Source organism: Centropristis striata, chromosome 16 (assembly GCF_030273125.1).
Source record: "Centropristis striata isolate RG_2023a ecotype Rhode Island chromosome 16, C.striata_1.0, whole genome shotgun sequence".
Taxonomy (NCBI): domain Eukaryota; kingdom Metazoa; phylum Chordata; class Actinopteri; order Perciformes; family Serranidae; genus Centropristis; species Centropristis striata.
Window position 1 is genome coordinate 2052100 of NC_081532.1, and position 16281 is coordinate 2068380.

At 35.7% G+C, this 16281-nt stretch overlaps 1 protein-coding gene across 2 annotated transcripts in view; it reads left to right on the forward strand.

The window, feature by feature from the left end:
- The window catches only part of zgc:110158 (uncharacterized protein LOC553590 homolog), an 86087-nt gene that overhangs the window by 9854 nt on the left and 59952 nt on the right, over positions 1–16281 (forward strand). For both annotated transcript variants that reach the window (XM_059352880.1, XM_059352881.1), the window contains exons 2-3: positions 11860–11932; positions 15290–15351. In XM_059352880.1, coding sequence (XP_059208863.1) covers positions 11860–11932; positions 15290–15351 — 135 coding nt within the window. The remainder of the gene's footprint in view (positions 1–11859; positions 11933–15289; positions 15352–16281) is intronic.

The following is a 16281-nucleotide window of genomic DNA, read 5'->3' on the forward strand; positions in this document are numbered from 1 at the left end:
ATACAGTATATATAACCTTATACAAATACATACATACAGTATATATAACCCCTATACAAATACACACATACAGTATATATAACCCTATACATTTACACACATACAGTATATATAACCCTATACATATACACACATACAGTATATATAGCCCTATACATATACACACATACAGTATATATAACCCTATACATGTATACACATACAGTATATATAACCCTATACAAATACACACATACAGTATATATAACCCTATACATGATAGATAGATATTGATCATTTTGTGTCTTTCGTTGTGTCTTTTTTTTGGTCACTTTGTGTCTTTTTATATCGTATATAATATGTAATAAGGCACTTCCTGTTAAGTTATTAACTCAACTTATAACGTAGTTAGATTTAATTAATAATATTGCGTGCAATCTGTTTATTGAGATGTTTTTTTAGATTATATATGTATGTTTTCTGTTTTTAGCTGCTTTGTTTCCTTTTTTAATCCTTTTTATAATTGGACTATTATGCTTTTAACCTGTAGCACTTTGAGATTTCCTGTAATGTAAAGTGCATTACAAATAAAATGTATTATTATTGTTCATCGTTTTTTTACAGTGTATTGTTCCATACCGCCCAGCCCTAATTCCTGCTGTTATTACTAGATATGTTTTACTTTAAAGATATTAATCATTGGGTGAAGTTAAGAATCCAACTTCTGCTTCGTTTGTGGGTTCGTGTGGGTGTTTGCATCCTCATGTATGTTTCATTATCTCGATGTCTATCTGCAACAGGGAAACACCCCTCAGCTATTTATTACTTTCTGAGCAGGACAACCTACCGTACATGTTGAAACTACTCTGACTTTTACATCGGAGGGACTTTTTAATTTATGCTCCCACCGCAGGTTGAGCATAAACTCGTTCCTAGTATAAGACAAATGTCACACTTTAAAGCAGGGGTCTCAAACTCGCGGCCCGCGGGATAATTGCAGCCCTTGTCACAATATTTTGTGGCCCCCACCTTGATATGAAAGTTTAATGTGAGTTTTATATGAATAGCACTTTACCGTGTTGTGTGGAAGGTCCCTTTAATTACTGTTTTTGGTCCTTTTGTGTCTTTCTCTGGAAATTTTGTGTCTTTTTTTTAATAATTTTGTGTCTTTTTTTGGAAATTGTGTGTCTTTTTTAAGTAATTTTTTTTTTTCCTGTCATTTTGTATATTTTTTGGGGTAATTTTGTGTCTTTTGTGGGTAATTCTGTGTATTTTTTGGTCATTTTGTGTCTTTTTTTGTAATTTTGTGTCTTTTTAAAGTAATTTTGTGTTTTTTCAGTCATTGTGTGTCTTTTTGGTAATTTTGTGTCTTTTTTGGTTATTTTGTGTCTTTTTTTGTTTATAATTTTGTGCCTTTTTTTTTGTCATTTTGAAACTGCATTTGAGTTTGAGACTCCTGCTTTAAACTGGTCAGCATTGTGTTTATTTAGTGTGACTCATATCTGCTCATATCAACTCTGCTTAGCACTGAAGTAGTGCAATTATTTGCAATTCTATAGTTTATCTGTAACTTGTATTGAACCAGTTTCTGTTCTCTCTGGATGCTCTGTCTCTCTCTTGCACTTTAAAAAAAATATTTTTAAACATGTTTGTGTGATTCTCATGAAGCCAGTCTAAGTTCTGTCTGTGAAGATTATAAGGACATACTTTATTAAACTAAATATATTTCACTTTTATATGAATGAACAATATAGCCATAATGAGGCACAATTCATTTTTTTGTGTTGAAATAATATTTTCTATATTTTTAAACACATTTTTCACAATTTCATTACTGTAATGGATCCAGATAAAATGTCATGGTTTCCACACACTTGTATACAATAAATATTTAATAAACTTTAATAAAAATAAATATACATTTGTTTAAAAATGTATAATTTAACAAAATATAATCAAACATAATGGTTTTTAACAAAGTATAAAGAACAAAATATATAATCAAACATAATGTTTTTAATGATGTATACAGAACAAAATCTGCATGAAAAATGATGAGAAAAAAATGTTAAATGTTGCGGTAATTATAGAATAGTTTGCATTAAAATATGTGTATATTTTAATAAAATATAAAGCTAACCTTGAGCATATTTAAGTGCTTGCCAAAGAAAAAAAACACACAAAAAAACTTTTTTTTTTTTTAAATGTAATAATGTGTTACGGTAATGATTTTTTTTTGCTCACAGTGTCTCTAAAAAAGAAAATTCCTTAACTTGTTGAAAAAAGATTATAAATTCATAATAAACAGTGACTTTTTAATTTGTATTTGTTATAAAGGGTCAAAGAAAATATGTATTCAATGTTCTTGGATTTTTGCTATGAGCTGCACCATGTTCATGAGAATCACCCAAGTTATATTTGAGTGACTATAACTTTAAATTAAATTTCTACCCATATTGTAAAACAGAAACTGATTTGAACAAAGTGCTGTCAGACGGTCCAGGTCAGAGAAGGTTGATGGATGATGTCAGATGCTGCTCAACGACCCGTTCTACTGCTGAGTCAATCTGAAATGTGTTGTTCTGTATGTGGACTGATAGAGAAAAGTGCTCATAATGACCCGCAGTTTGTAGTGTCCATGTTATATGACATGTTTGGAGCCTCAGTGATAAAGTAGAGGTAGCCAGATGTGAACTCGTCTCTATACTTGTCTGTAATATTAGCATTTACTAGGGCTGGGCAATATATTGTTAAATGTGGTATGAAATTAGACCATACGGTCATTTCTGCACATTTTGCTTATAATTTGCACTCTGCAAACTCTTCACTTAATTTGCACTAAGTTGTATTTAGTATATTGTTGATGCCTTTTTCTATTAGATTGTTTATTTTTTTATCTTTATCTTAAAGGGAAATAATTTGTGTGCAATTTTTGTGGTCGGCTGTAACAAAGAAACTTCCCCGCTGTGGAATTAATAAAGTCTAATCTAATATAGGCTGTCGATATAGTTCAAATTTACACTGTGATCGTTGCTACAGGCAAGCTGTGGCTTTTATTTAAGATATTGTTTTATTTAAATGTGCACTTTATGGAGTTTTGATTTGGAAAAAAAAAAAGGTTCTCTTGTTGTTATACAGTATTTATGTTTACTTCAATAAATCTACTTGTGACATGTCATATTTGACTTTGACTGAGAACATTTGCTCTCACTTTGCGATAGAAACATCAGGATATATATCTTATATCAAAATTCAGCCTAAATATATCGGGATATGACTTTTGGTCCATATCGCCCAGCCCTACGTACACCTAACCAAACATCAACCATGTGTTTAACCCATTTAAGGCGGGAAAGCATTACCGCATTTCTACCTTTATTGTTGTTGTGTTATTCTACCATTAAATCTGGGAAAGCAGATACGTCGTTTTTGGTATTTGTAGTTTTTTCCACCTATTTTCGGTCTCTTGGCCGATGAAATGCATCAGAATACATGTGGGAGTGTCGCAATGCAACATGGGACTTTTCCAGAACTGAAATCAAAATTACCAAAAAAAAAAAACAAAATTACCAAAAAAAGACACAAAATGACACAAAAAAGACACAAAATGACACAAAAAAAGACAAAAAGAGAATACATGTGGGAGTGTCGCAATGCATCATGGGACTTTTCCAGAACTTTGAAATCATGGCGGAAGAATGAATTCATTTCTATCTGCTACAGAGGCTGAAAAATCTATTTAGTAGGAAGAGTTGACACTTCTGTTGAATTTACAGAAAAACTTCAGGTTTTAGGGGCTTATTTTAAAATCACCCAGAGGTTTTACAGGCATTTTTTTCCCAGCCGTTTTAGACCTAAATGGGTTAAAACTGCAACTGCAATCCTGGAGAAAAATAAGTTTCCTTCAAAATGTAGAAGAAAATGTGTTTTTGTTTGATTTTTGGTATGGGAAACCGGTATTTTTGGAATCAGAGTTGTCCAAACACAACTGATTGTGTGTCCCATTTGGAGAACTTCCAGATTTGTAACTGTTGCTATGTAAAAATAATCCAATAAATAATGATACAATTCTTGCGGAGCATGTATTTAAATGTGCCAGCTGCCAGCCCTCCTCCTGTAATGTTGGAAAAAAAATGTCCACCAACTGTGTTGTTTCCACATGAAGGACAAGGTGTGATCATGTGGCGACCAGCGGCTCCGTACTACACTTATTCTCTATTTGCCTATTCATTTTTACAGACTACATTTGCATACTAACAATGCATATTTTAAACATTTGCATATTATTAGTAGTAAGATCAGGTCGGGCACGGATCGTATCATAACACCACTACAGCAGTCTGCAGCTTGATTCAATGCATTTAGCAGAAATATTATATACTAAATGAGTGGAAAAACATGAAGTCTTTTACTATCCCCCATGTGGACATTTACTTTGTGAACATTCATTTGTTTATGGTTATTTTCATAGGGACACGCACTTAAGTGTAGACCATTAACTAAATAGAGTAATGTCATATATAGTGTCGCATTTATGGCCTAAACTAATTTGTAACACTTGTTCCTAAATGGGTATTCATAAAAAAAACACATTTGTAAAACAATAAAAGTGTGTATGTAATCATAAAACCCATAAAAAAATAAATAGACTATACAAACTATAATAGAAGCACCATAAATGTAGGAAAAAATCATCAGGAAACATTGAAGCATGCTTAATTATTATTCAGAAACTTAAAGACTCTAGTTGTGAAAAGGATTTCAGTATCTATTGATCCGCTGATTATTTCTTTGATTTAAAGCTTTGGACTTTGCTTTGTCCGAGCAACAAACTGTTTAGTTTGTTTTACTGTAAGACCAAGGAAACATCTCACATTTCTCACATTTTTTTGACCTACTCATCAGTTTTTTGGGTGGGTAATTTTCTTGAAAAATTACTTAAATGATTAATTGTGCAGCACAGCTCAGGAAGTAAAGCGGCCGTCTAGTAATCATTCCTGATTGGATCCCCAGGCTCCTTAAGATTGCTCATTGACTATATGAAAGAAGTCTCCCATTGGTGTTGTACTTGGTTTTGAAGCCCAGAGTTTGGTATTCTGGGTGTCAACTTTTTGATATATAATATTTAGAGAGAGGGTCCTCACCAGTCAGATGGAGCTGAAGGTCTCTTAAGCTTTGTTGGCAAGGTGCATTCATAATCCACAATGTTAATCATGGCTAGCAGTAATCTGTTTAAAACTGACTCCTTCGAGTGTCTTTTATTACAACTGAACACAAACACCCAAAAAACAAGTTCACTGCTATTTAGATTTACACCAGGGGTCTCAAACTCACGGCCCGCAGGCTAATTGTGGCCCTCGTGACGATATTTTGTGGCCCCCACCTTGATATGAAAGTTTAATGTGAGTTTTATATGAATGGCACTTTACCGTGTTGTGTGTGGAAGGTCCCTTTAATTACTTTTATGGTAATTTTGTGTCTTTTTTTTAGTAATGTTGTTTTTTTTTCAGTCATTTTGTGTCTTTTTTTTGGTCATTTTGTGTCTTTTTCTGTCATTTTGTGTCTTTTTTTAGTAATTTTGTGTCTTTTTTTGGTCATTTTGATACTGCCTCCAGCTGCCCCCAGGTAATTTCAGTTTGAGACCCCTGATTTAGACAGTACCATGTATACACATTTCTCCAGCTCTATCCTCATTGACGGGTCGCCCTGGTAGCAGCTTGTCATTCACATGTGCTGGTTACTCTAAATGGGACCATCATTTACAAAGTGAACATCAGGCTGCATTGAAGAAGACCGAAAACTAGTGATTGAGACCATAAACTCAGAAGGACATTTTTAAACTGGATAATAAATCAAGTGAGAAGTAGGGTACTTTCTCATAGACTTCTATACAATCTAAGTTTTTTGGCAACCAATAGACTCACTTCTAAAAAAAGGTTTGAAGCACTTCTACATCGGCTTAATGTTCAGAGCTGGAAGCCACTTCCTCTTCTTTTGTTGTTTACTCACCTGATGAGCAGGTTGGCACCTTGCATGGCAAACTGTGTGTGGAATTGTTGGCATGTGTTGTAAACTGCATTTGAGTTGTTGGTAGAAAAGCACTGTGAAAATGCCATGAACAATTTAATCAGTTGCCAAACTAGGTGACTTAATAATGGACCAGTGGTTGTGATCCAGTTTTAGTTCTGTTGAATTTAACGAGTATCTCTTATTGAACTTCCAAGCAGTCTGTTTAAATGAGGTTTTTCCAAAAGAGCATTAAGCATCTTAGTATCATAGTGATGCAGAACTGTAGATAAAAGTCTTCATTGGCAAATTAAGTGCAGTTATTAAAACTTACCCTACTTAATTACATTGACAGACTTATTTGCAATCTGCTGTGAAGTATTAACTCAGGAGCTTTTGGACTTTTTGGGGGTAGGAACCACAGCCCAAATGAAATGGGGGCGAATTTCCAAAGTACCTCTAAAGGTTCTTGGGTTGCACCAATTGTAGAATTCTGGGCCAAAAGCAATGTAAAAAAACCCCAATTTGGCTCATAGCCACAACCAATGTTTTTCATTGTCGTTATTATTTATTACCCTTTTTTTGTGCCCAGGAAACAAAGAAATCTTTATTTTAAAAAATAACAGTTTTATAAAGGACTGTTTTGTCCAAGTCTGACCGCCAATAACCAACACAACATTTAGTAAGCAAACAATTATTGCAACCTGTCAGATAAACATCAGGCCTTGGTGAATATTTTCGATGATAAGCCAATGGCGGTCAACAATTTGAATGCCGACTGATACTGATTTAGTTCTGTTGCATTATGAGTTTCTCTTATTTAACTTCCAAGCAGTCTGTTTAAATGAGTTTTCTCCGAAAGAGCATTAAGCATCTTAGTATCATAGTGATGCAGAAATGTAGGTAAAAGGCTTAATTGGCAAATTAAAACTTACCCTACTTAATTACTTTGACAGACTTATTTGCAATCTGCTGTGTATTAACTCGGGAGCTTTTGGACTTTTTTGGGGGGTAGGAACCACAACCCAAATGAAATGGGGGTGAATTTCCAAAGTACCTCTAAAGGTTCTTGGGTTGCACCAATTGTAGGATTCTGGGCCAATAGCAATGTCAAAAAACCCAATTTGGCTCATAGCCACAACCGATGTTTTTCATTGTCGTTATTATGCCAGGAAACAAAGAAATATTTATTTAAAAACTATCAGTTTTAAAAAAAGGACTGTTTTGTCCAAGTTCTGACCACATTTAGACAGCACACAATTATTGCAACCTGTCAGATAAACATCAGGCCTTGGTGAATATTTTCGCTGATAAGCCAATGGCGGTCAACAATTTGAATGCCGGCTGATACTGATTTAGTTCTGTTGCACAATGAGTTTCCCTTATTGAACTTCCAAGCAGTCTGTTTAAATTAGTTTTTTCCAAAAGAGCATTAAGCATCTTAGTATCATAGAGATGCAGAAATGTAGGTAAAATGCTTAATTGGCAAATTAAGTGCAGTTATTAAAACTTACCCTACTTAATTACTTTGACAGACTTATTTGCAATCTGCTGTGTATTATAAACTCTGGAGCTTTTGGACTTTTTTGGGGGGTAGGAACCACAACCCAAATGAAATGGGGGTGAATTTCCAAAGTACCTCTAAAGGTTCTTGGGTTGCACCAATTGTAGAATTCTGGGCCAAAAGCAATGTAAAAAAGCCCAATTTGGCTCATAGCCACAACCAATGTTTTTCATTGTCGTTATTATTTATTACCCTTTTTTTGTGCCCAGGAAACAAAGAAATCTTTATTTTAAAAAATAACAGTTTTATAAAGGACTGTTTTGTCCAAGTCTGACCGCCAATAACCAACACAACATTTAGTAAGCAAACAATTATTGCAACCTGTCAGATAAACATCAGGCATTGGTGAATATTTTTGCTGATAAGCCAATGGCGGTCAACCATTTGAATGCCGGCTGATACTGATTTAGTTCTGTTGCATAATGAGTTTCTCTTATTGAACTTCCAAGCAATCTGTTTAAATGAGTTTTCTCCAAAAGAGCATTAAGCATCTTAGTATCATAGTGATGCAGAAATGTAGGTAAAATGCTTAATTGGCAAATTAAGTGCAGTTATTCAAACTTACCCTACTTAATTACTTTGACAGACTTATTTGCAATCTGCTGTGTATTATAAACTCGGGAGCTTTTGGACTTTTTTGGGGGGTAGGAACCACAACCCAAATGAAATGGGGGTGGATTTCCAAAGTACCTCTAAAGGTTCTTGGGTTGCACCAATTGTAGAATTCTGGGCCAAAATCAATGTAAAAAAAAACAATTTGGCTCATGGCCACAACCGATGTTTTTCATTGGCGTTATTATTTATTACCCATTTTGTGCCCAGGAAACAAAGAAATCTTTATTTAAAAAATAAGAGTTTTAAATGGACTGTTTTGTCCAAGTCTGACCGCCAATAACCAACACAACATTTAGTCAGCATACAATTATTGCAACCCATCAGATAAACATCAGGCCTTGGTGAATATTTTCGCTGATAAGCCAATGGCGGTCAACAATTTGAATGCCGGCTGATACTGATTTAGTTCTGTTACATAATGAGTTTCTCTTATTGAACTTCCAAGCAGTCTGTTTAAATGGGTTTTCTCCGAAAGAGCATTAAGCATCTTAGTATCATAGTGATGCAGAAATGTAGGTAAAAAGGCTTAATTGGCAAATTAAGTGCAGTTATTAAATCTTACCCTACTTAATTACTTTGACAGACACTAAATATGCTTAAATATACATCACATTTATTCAACCATCCAACAACAGAGCAGGAAAAGACAGAATGTGAAGAGCAAATAGGCTGTCAGTGGTTTAAAAACAAACTGCACAACAGTCTTATTATCTCAAAACCGTGTTTCATTGATCACTTCATTGACTAATGATGGGGACTATGACACTGAGCTACTGTCCTTCTCATTAGGACCTTATTGGCCTGTCAGGGGACTGTCTGCTCTGGGCACACAGGGCACTGTCATATCCACGCTGCCGGTCGATTGATGGTCCATTAACAGCCTATTAAACACGACTAAGTGAAGGCGTTAGGAGTACAATGTTGGGCCAATGGGGGTTTCCCACTCCACAGCATGGTTCTTGTGTCTGTTAATAGACCCTGGTGGATTGCTGTTATCAAGTGTGACTGGCCTGTTATAATGGTGATTTAAAAAATTCAAGGGCTGAGGCCTGGTAAAACGAACATGGGCAGTAGTGGCGTGACTGTACAGGCTGCTGAGGTGATGTTCCTTTTCAACAAGACATTTTCTAGCAGCTAGTGATGCTGAAAATCTGTGTCGGCCGACATTCAAATTGTTGACCGCCATTGGCTTATCAGCGAAAAAGATTCACCAAGGCCTGATGTTTATCTGATGGGTTGCAATAATTGTGTGCTTACTAAATGTGTTGGTTATTGGCGGTCAGACTTGGACAAAACAGTCCTTTTTAAAACTGTTATTTTTTCAAATAAAGATTTCTTTTTTGTGTTTGTAGCCCCCAGAGGGATTTAGAGACTTTGGAGGTGACGTATGGTTTTCACCGTCGCTAACTGTGCACAACATCAGCAGCTGATCATAAACAAACCAGCATGGCTAATTATGCACAGCTGATCATAAACATAGTGATGGTGAATTAACCGGCATCGCTAACTGTGCACAGAGTGTCTGGTGCTTGTTGTAAACAAACAGAGATCGCTAAGTGAACACCTCCTGCAGCAGCAGCACATACACACTGTACTGCTACAGAGATAACTGTTAGCCTGTTAGCAATTTGCAGACTGGAGGCTAAGGGGTTACATCCCCTCCGGCTCTGTAGCTGGGAGAGACTGCTGCAGGAGGACTGTGGCGCTTCAACTCGTTCTTACTCTTCTTAACGAGCCGTTGGGGCCCAAAAGTCTCCAATAACACCAGTAAAAGTTGCTGGATTTGTTGCTAGTCGCTTTTTAAAAAAAATAGTCGCTAAGGGGGTCTGAAAAGTCGCTAAATATAGCAACAAAGTCGCTAAGTTGGCAACACTGCTTTGCCGGCTTTTACAAATGGCGCGTGTTGTTGTAGCGTTGAGTACTACGTCACATCCTGCTTAGTGTTTGCTCGGTTGTTTTTTTTTGGCAGCTACATGAAACCTTAACTCTGCGTTCGCCCCCTGGTGGTTGGTGGACTACTGGTGTAGAAAGTGCTTGATTAGATCTGCAGGAGAGACGCATTTTAAAATGGAAATATCGCCGACGATCAGGTTAATTTAATCGTGGCGGCCAAAATCATGATCACGGTTAAAATTCGATTAATTGTGCAGCCCTACTGGGCATTAAAGAGGTAATAAATAATAACGGCAATGAAAAACATATTTTTTTTTGACATTGCTATTGGCCCAGAATTCTACAATTGGTGCAACCCAAGAACCTTTAGAGGTACTTTGGAGATTCACCCCCATTTCATTTGGGTTGTGGTTCCTACCCCCTAAAAATCCAAAAGCTCCAGAGTTAATACTTCACAGTTCAGCATTCATTCATACTTAACAACTCGCGCTGGTTGTTGGTAGCATTATTATTACCACTCTGAATGGGAAGCTCTTCATTGATGTTCAAATTACTGCTATGCAGCCGACTTCACTGTTTATTGAAAAATAACAAAAATGAGATAAAGGCAGCTAACGAGCAAGAAAAACAAATCGTAACCCTTCCTTTGTATTTGCTAATTGTTTGAATAGATTATGATCAGAAAAAAAAACTCCCTCATCCTGCCGACTTTAAAGGAGAACATCTTGACTTTTCTCTCTGTATCTTTCAGTCACTTGTGCCACCTCTGCATGTCTCTTTTCCAGCATCCATTCAAAAATTGTAATCTCACAACAGGGAATTTACAAGAACAGCCTGACTCTCTGTTGTTATTTTAAGCAAAACCATGGAGCCATTTTTTCAATCCATTGTTTGACTGTTAATACCTAATTTTCAAGGTTTTCAAAGATGCAAACAAAAACTGAAACGCTGTTCAATTTCTAATAGTACCTGACTAGTGTATATATAGTTTGTGATTATTTGGTTGAAATTGCTTTTGTTGGTCCGTTTTTGGTTGTTAAAGGAGGATGCCTGAATTAGAGCTGGGCGATATATCGATATAAAAAATATATCGATATATTTCTAAATGTGATATGGAATTAGACCATATCACATATCGATATAGTTCTTTTTTTCCTTCTTTGTTTATATATGAATGCTGCCCTTACTAGGGTTTGTCATATTTAGTTATTTTGTTATGGTCGTTATTCTTTTATCATAAAGGGTAGATATATATATATATTATTTATTTATATTCACATTCACAATTACTTGTTATGTTGTTTAATTTAATCTTTTTGGGTTTCATGCCACTACCTTGCACTTTCCTTTTGTTGTTATTTCTTTATATTTTTCTTTTTTTTCTTTTATTGTCCAAAATAAAAAACTTCATTCTTCAACCCTTTCAGAAAAAGATTGTGCTATTTTTAATTTATATGCAAATTGACTGTTTTGTAGTTTTATTATTGATTATTTTTTCTGCTGTTTTTGTGTGTATAATTGGTTTTTAAAAAATGGTACATTTCCATAGAAACCTGTGTCTTTTGTTTGTATTTTGGGTTCCTGGCAGCTTTATACTTTGTTAATTAAGATAAAATGAAAAATCTGACTGATAGCCAAGTTTGTGTGGAGAAAAAGGAACAAACAGAAACGAATACATAGGAAGTTGACAAATTTCAACCAAAATCTCCTGGACTTCAGAGGTTTAAGGGCAAATTGGAAGAGTATTATTTGTTATTTGGTATGAATTTTGGTCACTAACAATCTTTTCCTTTGCATTTCAGGTTAGCATTATATGTGTACGAGTACCTGCTACATGTGGGAGCACAGAAGTCCGCACAGACCTTCCTGTCTGAGGTAAGACCACATCAGTGTTTATAACCTGTTTATAACACACATGCTTATCTAGAGCTGAGCAGAAGAGATAAAGAATTAATGAAAAATCTCCAGCAAGCCAATAAAATGCAGGTCAGATGGGCCTTAATGACTTTATGTGATTGTAAAACAGCTTTCTTTAGTAGTAAAACTGTACATGTACATGTACTATAACCCAGCTATAGAGCAGAAGTTCTCAACCTTTTTGAGTCGCGAAACCTAATCTAACATCATGTTGTCTCACTGAACAGAATCTCACAGTTCAGATCAGACAAACTCAGTTGATATGATGAATTTTGGACAAATAATGAAGTAGATAACAACTAAAACATCTCTCTGTCTGTGCATTTATATGTTTTTTTTTTATATTTTATTTTTCCTTTTAATCTAAGTGCTTTGCCATCAGTCTAAAGGTCCATTCTGACCTCCTGAGTGTGTAACAGTCAGCTTCAAGCCAGAGACTCCTTGTATGTATAGTATAATAACTTGATACTTTGGGATTTGTCAGAAAAGACACAGTTACCCAAAAAAGAATCAAATTGACGACAAAATGATCAAAAAAAGGACACAAAATGACCAAGATATTACATAAAATTAAGCAAAAAAGGACTCAAATTGACCACAAAATGACAATGACCACAAAAAGACACAAATTGACCAAAAAAGATACAAAATGACCCCCAAAAGACACAAAATTACCAAAAAAAGACAAAGTGGCCAAATAATTATCAAAAAAAGACACACAATTACCAAAAAAGACACAAAATGACACAAAATGACAAACAATGACCACAAAAAAAGACACAAATTGACCAAAAAAGACAAAAATGACCCCAAAAAGACACAGAATGACCAAAAAAAAGACACAAAATGACCAAAATTGACACAAAATGACAAACAATGACCACAAAAAGACACAAATTGACCCCAAAATGACAAAAAAAGTCACAAAATGACAAAAAAAAAGCCACAAAGTGACCAAAAAAGACATTAAATGACCAAAAGAGATGAACACGATGAACACTTTAACAATAGCTGCTCTAGTGGATGTTTACTACAACTGGTGTTGTCGCTGCAAACATGCTAAACGTGATTACAGAGCGTGAGGTGTTGCATGAATTTTTCGAGAGGAAATCCTCTAAAGTTACAGCAGATCTGCTCCCTGTCCGCCACGCTGGACCTCAGTGGAACAACAGCTGATGCAGTTGTCTGTGGACATTGTAGACCAGGGATGGGCAACTGGAGGCCCGGGGGCCACATACGGTCCGCACCCTCACTTGAAGTGGCCCTCAGTATAACTACATGCATTTGAGCATTAAAATCTTAAAAGTGCAGTGTAAAAATTCACAAAATTACTTCTTGCAATTAATGTTGGTCTGCTGTTCTTGCACTGAAAAATAACAATCAAACATGAATATTTAAATGAATTTTGTTGCTTACAGTGTCTCTTTTTTAAAAAATAGATTATAAATTCATATTAAACAGTGACTTAAGATTGTACATGTTATAAAGGGTCAAAGAAAATATGTATTCAATGCTCTTGGATTTTTGCTATGAGCTGCACCATGTTGATGAGAATCACCCAGATGTTGTATATATGAGCTAGGGCTGGGCGATATGGCCCTATAAGATAATCACGATATTTCAGGGCATTTTTTGCGATAACGATATTCTTCACGATATTACAAAATACTGAAAAATATATAAAAAAATATGATTATTTAGTCTGTTTAAATAAATAAAAAACATAGAGCAAAATGGAACATCAATCATAAATCTAAAATGTAGTGTAAAGTGCAAATCTCGATGTAAAAAGTTAAAGTTTCGTGCTATTCTTTGATATACGGTAATTAAAAGTGTCTACTACGGTGGTATACAAATTTTAATTTTATGCCCCATTTCTGATGTAATTTGACAGTGTTTTACTGTAATTTCTACAAACATTTTATACTTTCAGTAGGTTGAAATGTGACGTTAGTACATGAGATTCTGAAGTCGCCACGGTCTAGGTCATTAATGGAAACCCTTACGTCACTACGGCAACAAGTAGGAATGTTGACAGTATCATGATATGCATTTTTTTTACCCATAAAAAAATTAAACTGGTATAATTGTGAACGATACGATAGGGCACACCCCTAATTAGGGATGGGTACCGAATTCAGTACTCTTATAGGTACCAACCGATTTCCGTCGGTACTACCGAGTACCGATTCATGTAAAATCAAACGGTACCATGTTTCGGTACCTAAACGGCGTTAACTTTAAACTAATCATTGATTTCAACCCGTTTTCATTTGACGTCTTTGATTAACAAGCGTGCTGACGATCGCACTATTTTTTAAAATGTATTTACCTCCTCGTCTGGTCCTGTCTGCTCACCGCGGCCGCTAACTGCTGCCCTCTTCCACCGCGGAACAGAGACCAACAGCCGGCTCTAGGCCTGCTAGCCGCCAGCTACTATCTCTCCAATGTCTCTACCCGGGCTTGGCCTTCGTCTGCCTCCAGATTAGACCTTCCTTACTCCGTTTGCTCTCTCCATTCTTCTGTAGACCAGTCATTAGCAGCTAGCAGCTAGCTGCTGCATCTCTGGTCCTCCGCTAATACTCCGCTCTTCAACTCAGGAATATTACCTGCCACTTTACTCCAAACTGCCTCGCTGAAATTAAATCCCTCGGACTCCTGCGTCATCCTCGATATGTTAACAGAGCAACCCGACTCAACTTTGTTTATTCCAACCATGCCACGCCCACAATACTGTCTGACCGGTGCTGCGCCGCACAGCTACGACGTCATCACAACAAATCACACGTGCACTTGCAACTTTTTTTTTCTTCTCCTCCGTGCTTTGCCACCTGAGAGCTCCTCTGCATTCTTTGATAACACTGCAACCTTCATGTTACAAAATGCACGTTCGCTCAACAATAAAGCACTGCTCATCCTGGATTTTATATTGTTTTGATATATTTTTTAAAGTTTATATTTTGAGAAATAAATATGTTACGCAAAAGTACCGAAAATTGGTACCTTTGAGTACCGGTACCGATTCCCAGGTACCGGGTATCGGTACCGTATCGATTCAAATGTGAAAGGTACCCATCCCTAACCCTAATATGAGCTATATGTAAAAAAGGGAAACAGGGAGATGAGAGGAGGAGGAAGTGTTAGATGGAGATGGACAGAGAGAGAGAGAGAGAGAGAGAGAGATGTCTATCTTCCCGTCGGAGGCCATTGACAGTTTGAGACGGACTGATTATATGTTGTTAACCTCTGGACCTGAACACATAATCCTCTCTCTAGTGGCCACTAGTGACTCTTCTTCTTCTTTCTCTCCTCCAGATCCGATGGGAGAAGAATATTACATTAGGGGAGCCTCCTGGATTCCTCCATTCGTGGTGGTGGTGAGTGTCACTTTCACTTTTCTCTCTTTTCTCTTTTTCTTTTTTCCTCCTCTCTTGTGTTGTTTGTTCTGATGCAGTAAGCCTGGCTCTGCATGCTATTTGCTCCCATGTGTAAACATTCAGGCTGTCAAAACTGGCCAAACACGACGTTTGAATATTCCTTTTTATTATTATTTATTTTAAAAATGCATAGCTGCAAACTATTTAAATATAAATGTTTGGGCATTCTGTCTATAAGAGAGCAAGCCAATACAACACTTTAAACAGGTAGATGTATTTAAACATAAACACGTCCATTAAAGCTTTACATACCCACACATTACAAAATACATGGATAAAATAATGTTGTATCCTGTAAAAGTTAATTTAAAGACCAGAGACTTCTCTCTCTCTGTGATTCGCTCCATCATAATAAAGCTTGAAAGCATCAAAGTAGGGAGAAGTAGTTCCAGTTTGTTTTTTATTCATCCCGTCTAAATCAGCAGCTTTAATTTGTCTTGATTTAAGAGTTAATTTCATCGTTGTGTCTTTTTAGTGGTCATTTTTACATCTATTTTTGGTCAGTTTGTGTCATTTTGTGTCTTTTTTTTATTCAGTTTGTGTCTTTATTTTTAGTCATTTTGTGTCTTTTTTTTGGTCATTTTGTTTCTTTTTGTGTCTTTTTTTAGTCATTTTGTGTCTATTTTAAGTCATTTTGTGTCTTTTTTTTAGTCAGTTTGTGTCTTTATTTTTAGTCATTTTGTGTCTTTTTTTTAAAGTCATTTTGTGTCTTTTGGTCATTTTGTTTCTATTTGTGTCTTTTTTTTAGTCATTTTGTGTCTTTTTTTAGTTGGTTAGTGTCTTTGTGTCTTTTTTGGTCATTTTGTGTCTTTTTTTTAGTAATTTTGTGTCTTTTTTTAGTCAGTTAGTGTCTTTCTTTGGTCATTTAGT